Source organism: Ahaetulla prasina, chromosome 5, assembly GCF_028640845.1.
Source record: "Ahaetulla prasina isolate Xishuangbanna chromosome 5, ASM2864084v1, whole genome shotgun sequence".
Lineage (NCBI taxonomy): Eukaryota > Metazoa > Chordata > Lepidosauria > Squamata > Colubridae > Ahaetulla > Ahaetulla prasina.
Window position 1 is genome coordinate 6,047,959 of NC_080543.1, and position 13,899 is coordinate 6,061,857.

General features: G+C 46.1%; 1 protein-coding gene across 4 annotated transcripts in view; it reads right to left on the minus strand.

Annotated features, from left to right (window-relative positions):
• The window catches only part of GAB2 (GRB2 associated binding protein 2), a 197,827-nt gene that overhangs the window by 64,654 nt on the left and 119,274 nt on the right, over positions 1 to 13,899 (minus strand). For all 4 annotated transcript variants that reach the window (XR_009155561.1, XR_009155560.1, XM_058186878.1 and 1 more), the window contains exon 2: positions 11,983 to 12,283. Coding sequence is in view for 2 of the 4 variants with exons in the window: in XM_058186878.1 (XP_058042861.1) it covers positions 11,983 to 12,283 (301 nt within the window). In the remaining 2 variants the exon portion in view is untranslated. The remainder of the gene's footprint in view (positions 1 to 11,982; positions 12,284 to 13,899) is intronic.

The window sequence follows — 13,899 nt, forward strand, 5'->3', positions numbered from 1 at the left end:
CTACAACTTAGGGCCTCATTGAGCAGGCAGGCAGGCAGGCTGTTGTGTCTCGTCCGATCTCACCACCACAGCCGGGGTCTGCTTATCTGCTTCCGAACGCTGAAGAATGTCCTAGCATGCCTCCTGGCCCTAGCCCTGGCTCCATGCTTGACAGGCTGAGGAGGGGGCATCTCCCGGCCCCAGCCCTGGCTCCATGCCCAGACAGGCTGAGGAGGAAGTATTTCCAGCCCCCAGCTCTGGCTCCATGCCCAGGCAAACGGAGCAACTAGACCCCTCCCCCTCCTCCACAGCATGTGAGCCTGAGGAAGGTTTATTACCAACAGCTGCCGACTGGAGTGACCCTCGCGTCAGAAGACTTGATAGGCGGAGGCAACAGAAGGAAGGGAGGGGCAGGCCTGGATAAGTGCTGAGTCATGGAGCCACACCCCATGGCCTATATAAAGGACCTGCTTTCTGGCATTCTCTGAGTCAGGCAAAGTCTAAACATATCTTGCTGAAGTCACTTTCTGGTCTCCTGCCTGCTCTGAGGACTTTGCTAGGACTTTGGCAGAGCTGCAGAGGCACACCTGATTCGGATTTCCCTGACCCGGCCGTCAGCGGAGGAGTGGGACACGACACAGGCTCTACTATAGGGATGAAATCAGTGGTGGGATTCCAATAATTTAACCACCGGTTCTCTGCCCTAATGATTTCTTCCGACAACCAGTTCATCAAACTGCTCAGAAAGTTAACAACCGGTTCTCCCGAAGTGGTGCGAATTGGCTGAATCCCACCGCTGGGTGAAATGTAAAATTTGTTACTGCCGGTTCTCTTCTGCAGAAGAGGTTGTAAAAAAAAATGCTTTGAAAGGGTTCTGGAGATTAGGCAATTCAGCTGGGATTGTCAGAACCCTTTCAAAGCATTTTTTTTTTTTACCACCCGCCGCCATCGCTACCGGATCGGGCGATCTGGTCCGAACCGGGAGCATTTCACCCCTGCTCCACTATGGTCATAAGTCGAGGATTACCTATAAATATTGGGCACAAGGAATTTTCCAGGTGCAAATCCCCATGCATAATGGGGATAGGTTACATTCCACTGAAAAGGGAGAATTAAAAAGCCCCAAACATATATCAGACTAAGAGTTATCAGACTGTTTTTGAATGATTATGATGTATTATTCTTGATTGTTTTTGGGGGAAGTTAGGAATTGATGATTGTAGGGGTATAATTAAGTTGGGATGAAAATTTTTTAGCATATGTTTGTTTTATTTTTAACTATACCTTGTGCCCGTTCCGGGAAGTCGGGGGGGGGAGGGGGGTTGTGAAGGGAGGGGAGAGGAGGGGGGGAAAGGGGGAAAAAATTTTTGTAAAACTTTTTGAATTAAAAAAAAAGAAAAAAGCCCCAAACATATTTTTTCCAGTAAATCAACACACCACTGATTTTCTGAAGAAAAACACAACATTAACACTAGACAAACGATCAAGAATTGAACAATATCCTAAGTTGTTCCACTGGTGAATTATTCTCATTGTCAGGAAATTTCTCCTAAGTTCTAAGTTGCTTCTCTCCTTGATGAATTTCCACCCATTGCTTCTTGTCTTGCCCTCAGGTGCTTTGGAGAATAGCTTGACTCCCTCTTCTTTGGGGCAGCCCCTGAGATATTGGAAGACTGCTATCATGTCACCCCGGTCCTTCTTTTCATCAAACTAGACATACCCAGTTCCTGCAACCGTTGTTCATATGTTTTAGCCTCCAGTCCCCTAATCATCTTTGTTGCTCTTCTCTGCACTCTTTCTAACGTCTCCACATCTCCTTTACTTACAATAGAATCCCTTATGCCACCAGACTTGAAATTTTGGGCTTGGACAATCTGGAACTGCGCCGCCTGCGGTCTGACCTAAGCATAGTACACAAAATTGTCTGCTTCAACGTCTTACTTGTCATTGACGTCTTCGGCTTCAACCACAACAATACAAGGGCAAATAATAGATACAAGCTCAAGGTAAACCGCTCCAAACTCGATTGCAGGAAATACGACTTCAGCAACAGAGTGGTCAACGCCTGGAATGCTCTACCCGACTCCATTGTTACATCCTCAAACCCTCGCAGCTTCAACCTTAAGCTGTCTATCATGGACCTCACCCCATTCCTAAGGGGTCCGTAAAGGAGGCGTGCATAAGTGCACCATTCTGCCGACCGTCCCTGTCCTGCTGTCCCCATTTATCTGTATTTACTTCCTTTGTTCATGTTTATGTTCATACTTATTTATTTATTTATTTTTATTAATCATATTTCTATACCGCCCTTCTCCCGAAGGACTCAGGGAGGTTTACAGCCATATTAAAACCATTTCTACAAACATTACACTTGCTACCTTGTATATGTTTGACAAACAAACAAACAAACAAACAAGCAAATAAAGAAATCTTTTTTTACATCGTGGCGACCAAAACTGGATGCCGTATTCCAAGTGTGGCCTTGTCAAGGCCTTATAAAGTGGTCTTAACACGTCACGTGATCTTGATTCTATCCCTCTGTTTATGCAGCCCAGAACTGTGTTGGCTTTTTTGGCAGCTGCTGCACACAGCTGGCTCATATCTAAATGGTCGTCCACTAGGACTCCAAGATCCCTCTCACAGTTACTACTATTGAGCAAGGTACCACATATCCGGTACCTGTGCATTTCGTTTTTCTTGCTTAAATAGAATAGCATAGAATTTTTATTGGCCAAGTGTGATTGGACACACAAGGAATTTGTCTTGGTGCATATGCTCTCAGTGTACATAAAAGAAAAGATACGTTCATCAAGGTACAACATTTACAACACAATTGATGGTCAATAACATAACATAACATAACATCAGAGTTGGAAGGGACCTTGGAGGCCTTCTAGTCCAACCCCCTGCCCAGGCAGGAAACCCTACACCATCTCAGTCAGATGGTTATCAATATATCAATATAAATCATAAGGATTGCCAGCAACAAGTTATAGTCATACAGTCATAAGTGGAAAGAGATTGGTGATGGGAACTATGAAACGATTAATAGTAGTGCAGATTCAGTAAATAGTCTGACAGTGTTGAGGGAATTAATTGTTTAGCAGAGTGATGGCCTTCGGGGAAAAATCTGTTCTTGTGTCTAGTTGTTCTGGTGTGCAGTGCTCTATAGCGTCGTTTTGAGGGTAGGAGTTGAAACAGTTTATGTCCTGGATGTGAGGGATCTGCAAATATTTTCACGGCCCTCTTCTTGATTCGTGTAGTATACAGGTCTTCAATGGAAGGCAGGTTGGTAGCAATTATTTTTTCTGCAGTTCTAATTATCCTCTGAAGTCTGTGTTTTTCTTATTGGGTTGCAGAACCGAACCAGACAGTTATAGAGGTGCAAATGACAGACTCAATAATTCCTCTGTAGAATTCAATCAGAATAGAGCTGGAAGGGACCTTGGAGGTCTTCTAGTCCAACCCCCTGCTCAAGCAGGAGATCCAATAGCATTTCAGTTGGTTGTCCAATCTTTTCTTAAAAACCTCCAGCGATGGAACAACCACAACTTCTGAAGGCAAGCTGCTCCATGATTGATTGTCCTCACTGTTAGGAAGTTTCTCCTTAAACCCAGGTTGCTTCTCGCTTTGATTAGTTTCCAGCCGTTGTTTCTTGTTTTACTCTCTGGTGCTTTGGAAAATAGGTTGACCCCCATCTCTTCTTTGTGGCAGCCCCTCAAATACTTATTTATTATTATTTATAATATTTATTTATTATTTATTTATTTATTTTGGCACAACAGTATATATAAGCATAAGCATGAAAGTAACTATATAATATGTAAGCATATATATAACATAACATAACATAACATAACATAACATAACATAACATAACATAACATAACATAACATCAGAGTTGGAAGGGACCTTGGAGGCCTTCTAGTCCAACCCCCTGCCCAGGCAGGAAACCCTACACCATCTCAGTCAGATGGTTATCCAACATTTTCTTAAAAATTTCCAGTGTTGGAGCATTCACAACTTCTGCAGGCAAGTCGTTCCGCTTATTAATTGTTCTAACTGTCAGCATAAGTATATAAGTATAAGTATTATATAAGTATATATAAGCATAAGTATGCAATAACCATATTAATTGGATATAATGAAAGGAAACAATAGGACAGGAACGGTAGGCACGTTGGTACTCTTATGCACGCCCCTTACAGACCTCTTAGGAATGGGGTGAGGTCAATAGTAGATAGTTTTTGGTTAAAGCTTTGGGGATTTTGGGAAGAGACCACAGACTCAGGTAGTGAGTTCCAAGTGTTAATAACTCTGTTACAGAAGTCATATTTTCTGCAATCAAGATTGAAGCGGTTAACATTAAGTTTGAATCTATTGTTTGCTCTTGTATTGTTGTGATTGAAGCTGAAGTAGTCTTTAACAGGAAGGACATTGCAATAGATGATTCTGTGTGTTAAACACAGGTCATGTCGGAGTCGGCGGAGTTCTAAATTTTCTAATCCCAGGATTTCAAGTCTGGTGGCATAAGGTATTTTGTTGTATTCAGAGGAATGGAGAACTCTTCTTGTAAAATATTTCTGGACACGCTCAATTGTATTGATGTCCGAAACGAGGTGAGGGTTCCAGACAGGCGAGCTGTATTCAAGAATTGGTCTAGCAAATATTTTATAAGCTCTGGTTAGTAGTGTAGTGTTTCTGGAGAAGAAGCTATGTAAGATTAGGTTTATATATTGCTTTCATGTCACCCCTACTCCTTCTTTTTTTCACCACTGAATTTCATTTCCCACCCCCACCTCCCTTCCTTGCGCTTCCCATCTTTTTCCTTCCTTCCCCTGCTCAGCCCAACCCTCCACTACCCCCATCCCAATCCCTCCAAGGGTCCTGTGACAATTTACCCTACGAAAGTATGAAGCTATAAGGAGCCTGCGCCAGGAAAGGAAACGAGAGTGTGTGCTGAACACAATAGAAAGGAAGTACTTGGGCTTTGCTGCAATATGTAATGCTTTCCGGACTGCAAAGTTAGGAGGCCTTCGGCAAAGAGTTCTGCGGAAAAGCAAATGCCACAGCGGACGCCGGTACTTTGCTGCCTGTGATGGAGGCAGTGTGTAAGGGCCTGCCTTGGCAAGCTGTTTTACAGAAAAGCTAGGACGTTGAGCTTGTTGATTGAAAGATCGACAGTTCAGCGGTTCGAATCCCTAGTGCTGCCGTGTAACGGGGTGAGCTCCCATTGCTTGTCCCAGCTTCTGCCAACCTAGCAGTTTGAAAGCAGGTAAAAAATGCAAGTAGAAAAAATAGGGACCCCCTTTGGTGGGAAGGGAAGAGCGTTCCGTGCGCCTTTGGCGTTGAGTCATGTCGGCCACCTGACCACGGAGACGTCTTCGGACAGCGCTGGCTCTTCGGCTTTGAAACGGAGATGAGCACCGCCTCCTAGAGTCGGCAACGACCAGCACGTATGTGCGAGGGGAACCTTTACCTATACCTTTACAGAATAACACGAGTTGGAAGGGACCTTGGAGGTCTTCTAGTCCAACCCCCGTCTCAAGCAGGAGACCCTATACCATTCCGCACAAATAGCTATCCAGTCTCTTCTTAAAAACATCCAGCGTTGGAGCGCAACCCAAAAATTTCTGGAGGCAAGTCGTGCCACTGATTAACGGGTTCACTCTCTGAAAATTCCTCCCTATTACTAGATTGAATCTCCCTCTGACTTCAACTCCCAGACTTCCCCAGCCAGCATGCTTTAACCCCGGGTGGATTCTAGAATCATAGGACTGGGAGGGACCTTGGAGGTCTTCTAGTCCAACCCCCTCCTCAGGCAGGAAACCCTACACCATTCCAGAGAAATGGTTGTCCAATCTCTTCTTAAAAGTCTCCAGTGATGGAGCACCCACAACTTCTGGTGGCAAGCCGTTCCACTTATTGTTGTCACAGTCAGAAAATTTCTTCCTAGTTCTAGGTGGCTTCGCTCCTTGCTGAGTTTCTATCCATTGATTCTTGTCCTGCCTTCAGGTGCTTTGGAGAATAGGCTGACCCCCCTCTTTTTTTTTTTAAATTTACATTTATATCCCACCCTTCTCCGAAGACTCAGGGCGGCTTACAGTGTGTAAGGCAATAGTCTCATTCTATTTGTATATTTACAAAGTCAACTTATTGCCCCCCCAACAATCTGGGTCCTCATTTTACCTACCTTATAAAGGATGGAAGGCTGAGTCAACCTTGGACCTGGTGGGACTAGAACCTGCAGTAATTGCAGGCAGCTGTGTTTTAATAACAGGCTTCTTACAGCCTGAGCCACACCGCGGCCCTCTTCTCGGTGATAGCCCCTTAGATATTGGAAGACCTTGATAGATGAGAGAGAAAGAGAGAGAGAGAGAGAGAGAGAGAGAGGGAGAGAAATTGGAAGACTTTGATAGATGAGATAGATAGATAGATAGATAGATAGATAGATAGATAGATAGATAGATAGATAGATAGATAGATAGATAGATAGATACGGGTGGATGGATGGATAGAGAGACACAGGGAGAGAGAAATGATAGATGGGTGGGTGGGTGAATGATGGAGAGAGAGAGAGAGAGAGATGGTTGGGTGGGTGGATGGATAGATAGATAGATAGATAGATAGATAGATATAGAAAGAGAGAGAGAGATGATGGGTGAGTGGGTGGGTGGATGATGGATAGATAGATAGAGATAGAGATAGAGAGATAGAGAGATAGATAGAGAGATAGATAGATAGATAGAGATAGAGAGATAGAGATAGAGAGATAGAGATGATGGATGGGTGGATGGGTGGATGATGATGAATAGATAGAAAGATAGATAGATAGATAGATAGATAGATAGATAGATAGATAGATAGATAGATAGATAGAGCAATAGATAGAGGTAGATGATAGATATAGATAAGATAGATAGAGAGATAGATAATTTAATATCTGATGATGGAAGTCTCCATGGCGGTGCCAAAATATTTCCAACTCTGTGCTTTGACTCAAAGGTCATTTCTCGTCCAGCATTCCAAAGGAAGCCCTTGTACTCTGGGAAGTATTTATTTTAAGCATAACTCGCAGTGGGTAGGGCTGGATTCCACAACACATTCAGGAAAGACAACGAAAGAAAACCCTTGTGGCTTTGGGAAGTACGGCTTAGCGAAAGAAGCCTAGGAACTTCAGCTCGATGCTTGCCTGCTAGACTATAAACAACACAAACTAATAGAGCAAGTGTACCACATGTTTCTAAGAGCCTTTGGTGGTACAGTGGTTAGAGCGCAGTATTGCACACTTACTGCTCACAGCCAGCAGTTCGATCCTGACCGGCTCAAGGTTGACTCAGCCTTCCATTCTTCCGAGGTGGGTAAAATGAGGACCCAGATTGTTTGGGGGCAAGAGGCTGACTCTGTAAACCGCTTAGAGAGGGCTGGAAAGCACTTTGAAACGGTATATAAGTGCTGTTGCTATGCTAAGTGTAGTTCGCAAGTGGCCCCTGGGACACTATCAGAATCAGAATCAGAGTAGAGCTGGAAGGGACCTTGGAAATCATCTAGTCCAGCCCCCTGCTCAAGCAGGAAACCCTATGCCATTTCAGACAAGTGACTATCCACAATGTCCAGTCCAGGGGTGAAATTCAGCAGGTTGTGACAGGTTCTGGAGAACCGGTAGCGGAAATTTTGAGTAGTTCGGAGAACTGGCAAATACCACCTCTGGCTGGCCCCAGAGTGGGGTGGGAATGGAGATTTTGCAATATCCTTCCGCCAGGAGTGGGGTGGGAATGGGGATTTTGCAGTATCCTCCCCCCAGGAGTGGGGAGGGAATGGGGATTTTGCAGTATCCTTCCCCCAGGAGTGGGGAGGGAATGGGATTTTTGCAATATCCTTCCCAAAGGAGTGGGGTGGGAATGGAGATTTTGCAGTATCCTTCCCCCAGGAGTGGGGTGGGAATGGGGATTTTGCAGTATCCTTCTCCCTGGAGTAGGGAGGGAATGGGGATTTTGCAGTATCCTTCCCCCAGGAGTGGGGAGGGAATGGGATTTTTGCAATATCCTTCCCACAGGAGTGGGGTGGGAATAGAGATTTTGCAGTATCCTTCCCCCAGGAGTGGGGTGGGAATGGAGATTTTGCAGTATCCTTCCCCCAGGAGTGGGGTGGGAATGGAGTTTTTGCAGTATCCTTCCCGCAGGAGTGGGGAGGGAATGGGGATTTTGCAGTATCCTTCCCCTGGAGTGGGGTGGGAATGGAGATTTTGCAGTATCCTTCCCCTGCCACGCCTACCAAGCCACGCCCACAGAGCCAGTAGTAAAAAAAATTGGATTTTACCACTGGTCCAGTCTCTTCTTAAAAACCTCCAGAAATGAAACACCCACAACTTCTGGTGGCAAGTTGTTCCACTGGTTAATTGTCCTCACTGTTAGGAAATTTCTCCTTAATTCCAGGTTGCTTCTCTCCTTAACTAGTTTCCATCCATTGTTTCTTGTCCTGCCCTCTGGTGCTTTGGAGAATAAGTTGACCCCCTCTTCTTTGTGGCAGCCCCTCAATTACTGGAATACTGCAATCATGCCCCCCTTAATCCTTCTTCACTCTAGACTAGCCTTACCCAAATCCTGCAACCATTCTTCATATGTTTTTGCCTCCAGGCCTTTGATCATCTTCGTTGCTCTTCTTTGCACTTTTTCCAAAATCTCAACATCTTTTTTTTCCTGTAACGTGGCGGTGACCAAAACTGGACGCAGTATTCCAGGTATAAAGCCTTCCTAAGGCTTTATAAAGCGGTGCTAATGTTTCACATGGTTTTAATTCTATGCCTCTATTTATACAACCCAGGATTGTGTTAGCCATCCCCCCCATTTCCTGCCTCTACACCCCCACAACAGAAATTAAAAAGGCTGAATTGTGCGATTAAACATCAGTAGCAAAATTATTTTTTTTAGAGCAGGCGGTTTTGGATGTTTGAATGAATTTGCAAATGTAAGAATTGGAGCCGTTGGCTCTCCAAAGGATTGAGAGTCTCGCTCCCACCTTTAAAACCCTCCAAGACGCCAACATCTGGATTAAAGATTTCATTCGGGGGACATCGGCTAGTTCTTGGGGAAATCTGCTACCGCCCACAGCGCATAGGAAGTGGCCTCTCTCGCCTGCATGCCATCCAAACGCCCGCAAACACAACGCCTTCTCAGCGCAAAAGAAACACCTCCGATTTTTAATTACGATGTTCAGAATTGATTATGATGTACTGCAAAGTTAGGAGGGACCTTGGAGGTCTTCTAGTCCAGGGGTCTCCAACCTTGGCAACTTTAAGACTTGTGGACTTCAACTCCCAGAATTCCTCAGCCAGCTTTGCCTTGCTTTGCCTTGCTTTGCCTTGCTTTGCCTTGCTTTGCCTTGCTTTGCCTTGCTTTGCCTTGCTTTGCCTTGCTTTGCCTTGCTTTGCCTTGCTTTGCCTTGCTTTGCCTTGCTTTGCTGGCTGACGGATTCTGGGAGTTGAAGTCCACAAGTCTTAAAGTTGCCAAGGTTGGAGACCCCTGTTATCTAGTCCAACCCTTTTCTCAGGCAGGAGACCCTTTACCCATGATGGCAAACCTACGGCACACGCGAGCTGTCACCCAATTGACCTGCAGCTGTGCCTGTGCACACACCCAGCTGGTGTTCGGGCCTCCGATGCGCATGTGCACAATTCAGGGGACTCAGCTGGTCTTCGGAGCTTTCCTGCGCATGTGCGCGAGTTTGCGCATGTGCACGAGAGTACCGGTGCACCGCAGGCAATGTGCAGATGGCATTTGCACGCGTATGCATTGCATGTGCGAAAACCATGCGCAGATAATGTGGTTGCGCACACAGCGCACAGTGGGTCGCGTGAAAGCTGTGCGCATGCACAGATGGTGCGGTTGCACGCAGCGCACGGGGGAGGAGCGGCGCGTTAGCACAAATGGCACACGCGGGTGCAAAGCGTGCGAAGCACGGACCTGTTCGAAACTTGGTGAGTAAAAGGTTCACCACCACTGGCCAATACCATTCCAGACAAGTGGCTGTCCAGTCTCTTCTTATAAACCTCCAGTGATGGAGCACCTGCAACATCTGGAGGCAAGCAGTTCCACTGATTAATCATTCAGTATCCGAAAATTCCTCCATCTCACCAGGTTGCATCTCACTCTGACATCAACTTGATGTTCTGTCCTCCCTCGCCTCCGTCCGAGCTATGGCTTAATTAGCCGGCACTATCAGCCCTGGCAGCAAAAGAGCGAGCGTCTGCCAAGTAGCTCTGTTATCTCCCTCGACACCGATAAGTCAAACAGCACTTCAGCTCTTAGTTCAGCAGTTAATTTGCCTGCTACGAAGAGACACAGCAGCTCTCGCTGCCTTTATATCCTGTGGGGTGTGGCTCCATGACTCAGCACTTCCTAGGCCTGCCCCACCCCTGCTTCTGTTGTTCCCGCCTCTCCTGCCTACGAAACCTAGGGTCCAGCCAGGCCTGATTGCCATCAGCTGAGTCTGGAGGTTTGTCCTGGGGGGGGAAGAGTCAGGGGACGGAGGCCTCGTTATCTCCTCCACCTGGCCTGCCTCTGACTCCTGGAGCTGAGCCAGGGAAGCCGGTGCTCCCGAGGTAAACCCTGATGGCCCTTTCCCCTCCCTTTCCGAGTCACTTTCTGGCAGGAGGGCCGGCTCATGGAGTGCAGACACAACACTTCCAGACTTCCTCAACCAGCATGCTTTAAAATGGGTGGATCCTAAAATCGTAGGCCTGCGAGGAACCTCAGAGGTCGTCTAGTTCAGCCCTGTGCTCAAGAAAGAATCCCTTATACCATTTTAAACCAATGGTCACCCCAATAGAATCAGGGGTGGTATTCATTTACCTTTGTTACTAGTTCGCAAATGTGAGTGCACGCGCATGCACAGAACATCAAAAAGGTGACATGATGACATCTGGGCGGCTGGGCACAGCCTCCTGCAGCTGCCGCTACCGGTTTGCACGAACCAGATAGCACCGCTTGAATACCACCACTGGGTAGAATCAAGATCAAGTGAAGTGTTAATACCACTTTATAAGGCCTTGGTAAGGCCACACTTGGAATATTGCATCCAGTTTTGGTCACCACGATGTAAAAATGATGTGGAGACTCTAGAAAGAGTGCAAAGAAGAGCAACAAAGAGGATTAGGGGACTGGAGGCTAAAACATATGAAGAACGGTTGCAGGGATTGGATTAATGAAAAGAAGGATTAGGGGCGACATGATAGCAGTCTTCTTATATTTGAGGGGCTGCCACAAAGAAGAGGGAGTCAAGCTATTCTCCAAAGCACCTGAAGGCAGGACAAGAAGCAATGGGCGGAAGCTAATCGAGGAGAGAAGCAACCTAGAACTAAGGAGGAACTTCCTGACAGCTAGAACAATTAACCAGTGGAACAACTTGCCTCCAGAAGTTGTGGGTGCTTCATCAGTGGAAGTTTTTAAGAAGAGATTGGACAACCATTTGTCTGAAACGGTATAGGGTAGCAGTGGCGAACCCTTTTACTCACTGAGTGCTGAAGACATCCGTGATTTGCACACTTTGCGTGCGCGCGCGTGCCATCCGTGCTAACCCGCAGCTCCTCCTCCATATGCTGCGTATGCAACCACACCATCTGTGCATGGGCACAGCTTTTGCGTGTGCCCCCACTGTGTGCTGCACGCACAACCACATTATCTGTGCATGCATGTGGTTTTCGCATGTGCAATGCACGCGCGCGAACACCATCTGTGCATGCACGCGCTGCGCACCAGTACTCTCACGCACATGGGCAAACTCACGCACGTGTGCAGGAGAGCTCCGAAGACCCGCTGGGTCCCCTGAATTTTGCGTGTGCACACCGGAGGTCCGAACACCAGCTGGGCGTGAGCACATGTGCAGCTGCAGGTCAGCTGGGTGACCTCTTCTGTTATGCTGTTACGCTTCCTACTTCCTAATTTATCACTGCTCTCCTCTGCCCAAAATATTTGACGCCCCTTGATGTGAAACGCGGAACTCACCCGGATGGTCTTCCGACTGGTTGAACCCGCAAATCTGACAAATGTTCCGCACCCACTTGTTCATTTCCTCCTCCGTCTCCGCCACCAGGTAGAAGGTCCTCTCGCTGGTTTTGATGTCGAAGACGAAACTATCCTGCAGTTCCTTCTTGTTGAAGGTCAACCCGGCGTCCACTTGTTCGCAAAAGTTGAGGTTGATCACGCGCAGCGGCTTCTTGGAGTGATTGTTTTTGTAGTACTCTAGGACATCGGGATCACCGCTCATCCGCCCACTGCGAAGGATAAACCATCGTTTCTTCCAGGCCTGGAAGACACAGGGAAATAAAATAAAATTTAATTCTTGGAAAGAGAAGCCGCCGCCTCGGTTTGATTCCAATTGAGCTGGGATTACAAGTATTCCTCGAGTTATGACTGCAATTGAGCCCTGCAGTTATAGACACGCCTCGACTTACGGCCATTCGTTTAGTGACCAGTTTGACGTTACGGCAGCACTGAAAAAGTGACTTACGACCGTTTTTCACACTTATGACCATTATAGCAATCCCCAGGGTCACACGATCAAAATTGAGACACTTGGCAATTGACTCATATTTATGATGGTCGCAGTGTTCTGGGGGGGCGGGGTGTCGCGTGATCAATGGGGAAACCAAATTCACTTAACAACCATGTAACTCACTTAACAACTGTGGCAAGAAAGGTCGTAAAATGGGGCAAAACTCACTTAACAAATTTCTCTCTTAGCAACAGAAATTTGGGGCTCAATTTGGACTAGAAGACCTCCGACGTCCCTTCCAACTCTGTTATTATTATTATTAATTGTGGTTGTAAGTCAAGAACTACCTATTCGGTCGTAAGTCAAGTTCCCGCTAAGAAACAGCATGACCGGGATACTTATGGGACCGCCTACTGCCGCCAACAGCCTCCCATCGTCCGGTGCGCTCTCACAGGGAGGGTCTCCTTAGGGTGCCGTCGGCCAGACAATGTCGGCTGGCGGCCCCCAGGGGAAGAGCGTTCTCTGTGGGGGCTCCGGCCCCGCGGAATGAACTACCCATGGGGCTACGTCTTCTCCCTGATCTTCGGACCTTTAAACGCGAGCTCAAAACTTTCTTTTTTGCACCAAGCAGGGCTGGCCTAATGATTTCATTGAGGGTTTTTTTAGTGGGGCTTTTAGAATTTTTAGAATTTTACATTTCTATTTTAATTACTTAGTGTATTGAATCAGTTTTTTATCCTTCCATTGAGGACCTGTACACTGCACGAATCAAGAAGAGGGCCGTGAAAATATTTGCAGATCCCTCGCATCCTGGACATAAACTGTTTCAACTCCTACCCTCAAAACGACGCTATAGAGCACTGCACACCAGAACAACTAGACACAAGAACAGTTTTTTCCCGAAGGCCATCACTCTGCTAAACAAATAATTCCCTCAACACTGTCAGACTATTTACTGAATCTGCACTACTATTAATCGTTTCATAGTTCCCATCACCGATCTCTTTCCACTTATGACTGTATGACTGTAACTTTGTTGCTGGCAATCCTTATGATTTATATTGATATATTGATCATCAATTGTGTTGTAAATGTTGTACCTTGATGAATGTATCTTTTCTTTTATGTACACTGAGAGCATCTGCACCAAGACAAATTCCTTGTGTGTCCAATCACACTTGGCCAATAAAATTCTATTCTATTCTATTCTAACTAATATTGTATTTTAACTTTCTTGGTATTTATGTTTTATTTGTGCTGTACACCGCCCTGAGTCCTCGGAGAAGGGCGGTATAAAAATTTGAATAAATAAATAAATAAATAAATAAATAAAAATGCAGTTTTTGGAAAAATATACAACAGGATATTGCAACCATCCTAAAATTACAACAACTCTTTTAGTGACCATTCAACGTTACGACGGCACT